Source organism: Rhincodon typus, chromosome 28, assembly GCF_021869965.1.
Source record: "Rhincodon typus isolate 14 chromosome 28, sRhiTyp1.1, whole genome shotgun sequence".
Taxonomy (NCBI): domain Eukaryota; kingdom Metazoa; phylum Chordata; class Chondrichthyes; order Orectolobiformes; family Rhincodontidae; genus Rhincodon; species Rhincodon typus.
In genome coordinates this window covers 31474088-31477822 of record NC_063359.1, presented here as the reverse complement: position 1 = coordinate 31477822, position 3735 = coordinate 31474088, and the positions used below count along the sequence as shown (strand labels likewise).

The following is a 3735-nucleotide window of genomic DNA, read 5'->3' as shown; positions in this document are numbered from 1 at the left end:
ACTAGTGTACAGTTCATAACTTTTAATCTTTTTTAGTTTCTGACATCTCCCAGTATTCCCAAATGCTCCTGACTGTGTGTGAGACCATACATAACGAGGCGATTGTTCTGTTTGACCAAACACATCATGCACTGACAACAGGAGACGCTGGTCTGTCTGATGACAAGGATTGTATGGAGACAGATTGTGCACCACGGTTACAGCACAAGGACCAGAAAGATGGGGTAAGAGAGAAAGCAATTCTGTGTTTAAATACCAAGGAGAGGACTGATCCAAGTATAATACCTTGACATTTAGGGCTGTGGTAAAATTAATTATCTTGTCTCTAGGTATGTGTGCTGGCTCTGCATTTGTCCAAAGAACTTTATGAAATGGATGAAAATGGCAACCACTTATTTTTGATTACCCGGAAGGTTCCATTCCTTCCTGCCATGCTTAGTACCCTGGAACTGAGCCTTCGAGTCAAACAAAACCTACATTTTGCAGAGGCATCTCTGCACTTGCTTTTAGTATTATCCAGAACTCAGCAGGTATGTAGTGTTTTAATCCTAATAGTTTTAATGATATCCAGCTGTCTGTTAGTGTTCATAAAAATAGAAAATGCTAGAAGTTGTTAACAGATCATGCATCAGCTGGAGAGAGGCAGTTGACATTTTCAGGTTGGTGACCTTCTATTGGACAAGGTTTCCAAGGTCATCAACCTGAAATGTTAATTCTGTTTTGCTGTTGGACCTAAATTGTTCTGAGAATTTGTCTTTATTTCAGATTTACAGGATTTTGCTTTTGTATCTGTTAGAATTGATTTAATATTTCAGAAATATAGTGGAAATTAGAAAAACAACATTATCTACATTTATACAGTTCTTTTCCAGATGCCCCAAAGTGCACCACACCAAAGAAAATACTTCTGAAAGTTATAATCACCATTGTAGAGAACTAAATAGGGATGACCAATTTTCCCTAGGTTCCTCTATTCTGTTCGCTTAGGACTAGTTTAGCTTTTATTATTGTGTGGCCCAACAGAAATGGATGGAAGAAAATGGGGAATAAGAAGGGTAATTACCTAAAACATCAGATAACTTGAGAAAAACAGGACACTCAAAACCTGATATGGTAGGTGTTCAATCTAGATTTGTCCATAAGCATGGACCACTCTCTCATCCTATTGATCTTTTTTCCATTTTCACCCAAATGACAAGAAGGTGCAGCGACAGAACTGAGTATCATACAAGTGTAATTCTATGAATCTTAGTATGTGAAAGTAAAGTGAAATGCAATGCCTCGGTTTGAGTGTGTATTGATGATCTTTCAAAGTTAAATAAAAGTTGTCATTCCAAGCAACTGGTTAGTATCTAAATTTGTGGTCTCTCTATATTATACTGTGATGTATAATTTACATTTCTTTGAACTTTTGAACAACTGTAATCAAGTTGAGTTCTCATTCGAATCCAAAAATGCTGATGGTTATTCAGAATATCAGTGTGTGCTGGCCCCTCACTAGTCATGGTATTGCTTATGGTTTCAATAAGTTTGCCTTTTCCTGGTATTTTTGGTGATATTTAAGATCAGAAGATCAAATGGTGTATAGGAAATCTGCGACACTGAAGGTGGTGCTGTTAAGAATGCTTTAAATGAGATGTATGTACATTTTGTAAATATGTCAATTATAAGGAATCCTTACGAATTTGTACGGTTGAACACTGAATTTGTTATTTCTAAGTATTTTCAAGTAAAATATAAAATATAATCGTCACCTCACAAAAACAAGGTCACACATAGCACATTGTTATAAATTTCCCCAGGATATTGCACAGATGCAATTTAAAGCAAAATAACACTCTGCCACATAAGGTAGATATTAGGCCAGATGACTGCAAGCTTAGTCACTGATGTAGGCTTGAAGGAGTGTCTAAAAGAAGGAAATGAAGCAAAAGGGTTTATGTGAGGGTATTTCACCGCTTGGTGCTTTGGCAATGAAAATATGGCTACCATGGTTGGATCAATTAAAATTGGAGATGCTCAAGAGGCTGGAATTAGAAGAGCGACATCTTAAGATTGTGGATCTGGAGGTGATTACATGGAAAGATTTGAGAACAAGGTTGTGAATTTTAAAATCAATCTATTTGCTTGACTGGGAGCCGGTATAGGTCAGTGAGCTTAGGAAAATAGGACTTGGTGTGGGTTAAAACACGGATGGTAGCATCTTGGATCACTTCATTTTGTTATTTGGCTCTTGACTGTGGTATAATAAGAGCAATTACTTAAGTGTTGTACATTTAACTATAAATTAGTTCATGTGAAGAATTTGTTCTTTAACTTCAAGTTTTTGTGTTTTCAGGGAGCAGCCATAGTGGCAGGAGCTGGTGTCCTACCAAGCATTTGTCTGCCGCTCCTAAGCGTTTACCAGCTTAGTACCAATGGAACTGCCCAGGTAATGAGCACTGACATGCAGTACAAAAATGACAGGTGTTGTTTGGAGATCAAACTGGATCTCAGTGTATGGCGAACACTTTACATATGATGTGTATACCTCTGTACACATCTCACTAAATTATGTTTAAATTAAATCTTGTGTTGTTGAAATTGTATCTTGTGTTGAGTGGTTAGATTCAAAGATTGATTACAGCACACAAGACCAGTTCATCCATTGTTTCTGTGCTGTTTCTTTTGAAGGAAAAATTCACTTAAAGCCACTCACTGTCGTCTTGTAATGTTGAACTTTCTTCCTTTACAGATAATTCAATTCTCTTAAATTTACTGCCTCCATATTCTCAGGCTGTGTATTCCAGCTCCTAACCACTGTGTGAAAATGTTTTCCTCATGTTGCCATTCCTTCTTTAGCCAATTACCTTAATTCTGTACCCTTTGGTTTTAGATCAACCCCCCAATAGGAATGGTTTCTATTTATTCTGTCCCACCTGCTCGCAATTATGATATCTCTATGAAATCTGATTTTCATCTTCTCTTCAGAGGTAACAGTCATAACTTGTCCAACCTAGCTATGTAACTGAAGTTCCTCATCCCTGGAACCATTCTATAATCTTTTCTGCTCCCCTTTTAAATCCTAAAAGTGGTTCCCAGAACTGAATGCAGTGTTCCAGTTGAGACCATGCCAGCATTTTGTACAGTCTTAATGTAACTTCCTTCCTTTTGCATTTGATGCTTCTGTCATAACTAGGGGAAAAAGTACTGAGCAAACCATTGGGATTAAAGGCAAACAGGTCCCCAGGGCCTGATAATCTACATCCTGGGGTCTTAAAGGAGGTAGCAGGATTCCAAAATTCCCTGATTGCAGGAAAGCTTCTTGAATTGGAAAAATTGATAAATGTATTGCCCTTATTCAAAAATGGAGGGAGGCAGAAAATAGAACACAATAGACCATCTGTCATTGGGAAATTGTTAAAATTCAATATTAAGAAAGTAATAGTAGGACAGTTGGCAAGTAAATTCACAATCCATCAGCATCAGCATGATTTTATGAAGGGTAAATTGTGTTTGACTCATTTGCTAGAGCTCTTTGAAGATGTAACAAGCAAAGCAATAACGGGGATCCTGTAGTTGCAGTATATCTGAAATTCCAGAATAAGTTTAAGAAGATACTTCTTTTTTTTTAACAAGTTGAAGTGTTACGGAGAGTGGGCAGGAAAGTAGAACTGAAGCTGAGATGAGGTCAACTGAGGCCTGATGAGATGGGCTTGAATGGTGAGATAACAAGGTGTAGAGCTGGATGAACAC

At 37.5% G+C, this 3735-nt stretch overlaps 1 protein-coding gene across 1 annotated transcript in view; it reads left to right on the top strand.

Moving 5' to 3' along the window:
• The window catches only part of nup188 (nucleoporin 188), a 102852-nt gene that overhangs the window by 75942 nt on the left and 23175 nt on the right, over positions 1-3735 (top strand). The window contains exons 26-28 of the mRNA XM_048613387.1: positions 37-224; positions 330-530; positions 2339-2431. Of these exons, the coding sequence (XP_048469344.1) occupies positions 37-224; positions 330-530; positions 2339-2431 (482 nt within the window). The remainder of the gene's footprint in view (positions 1-36; positions 225-329; positions 531-2338; positions 2432-3735) is intronic.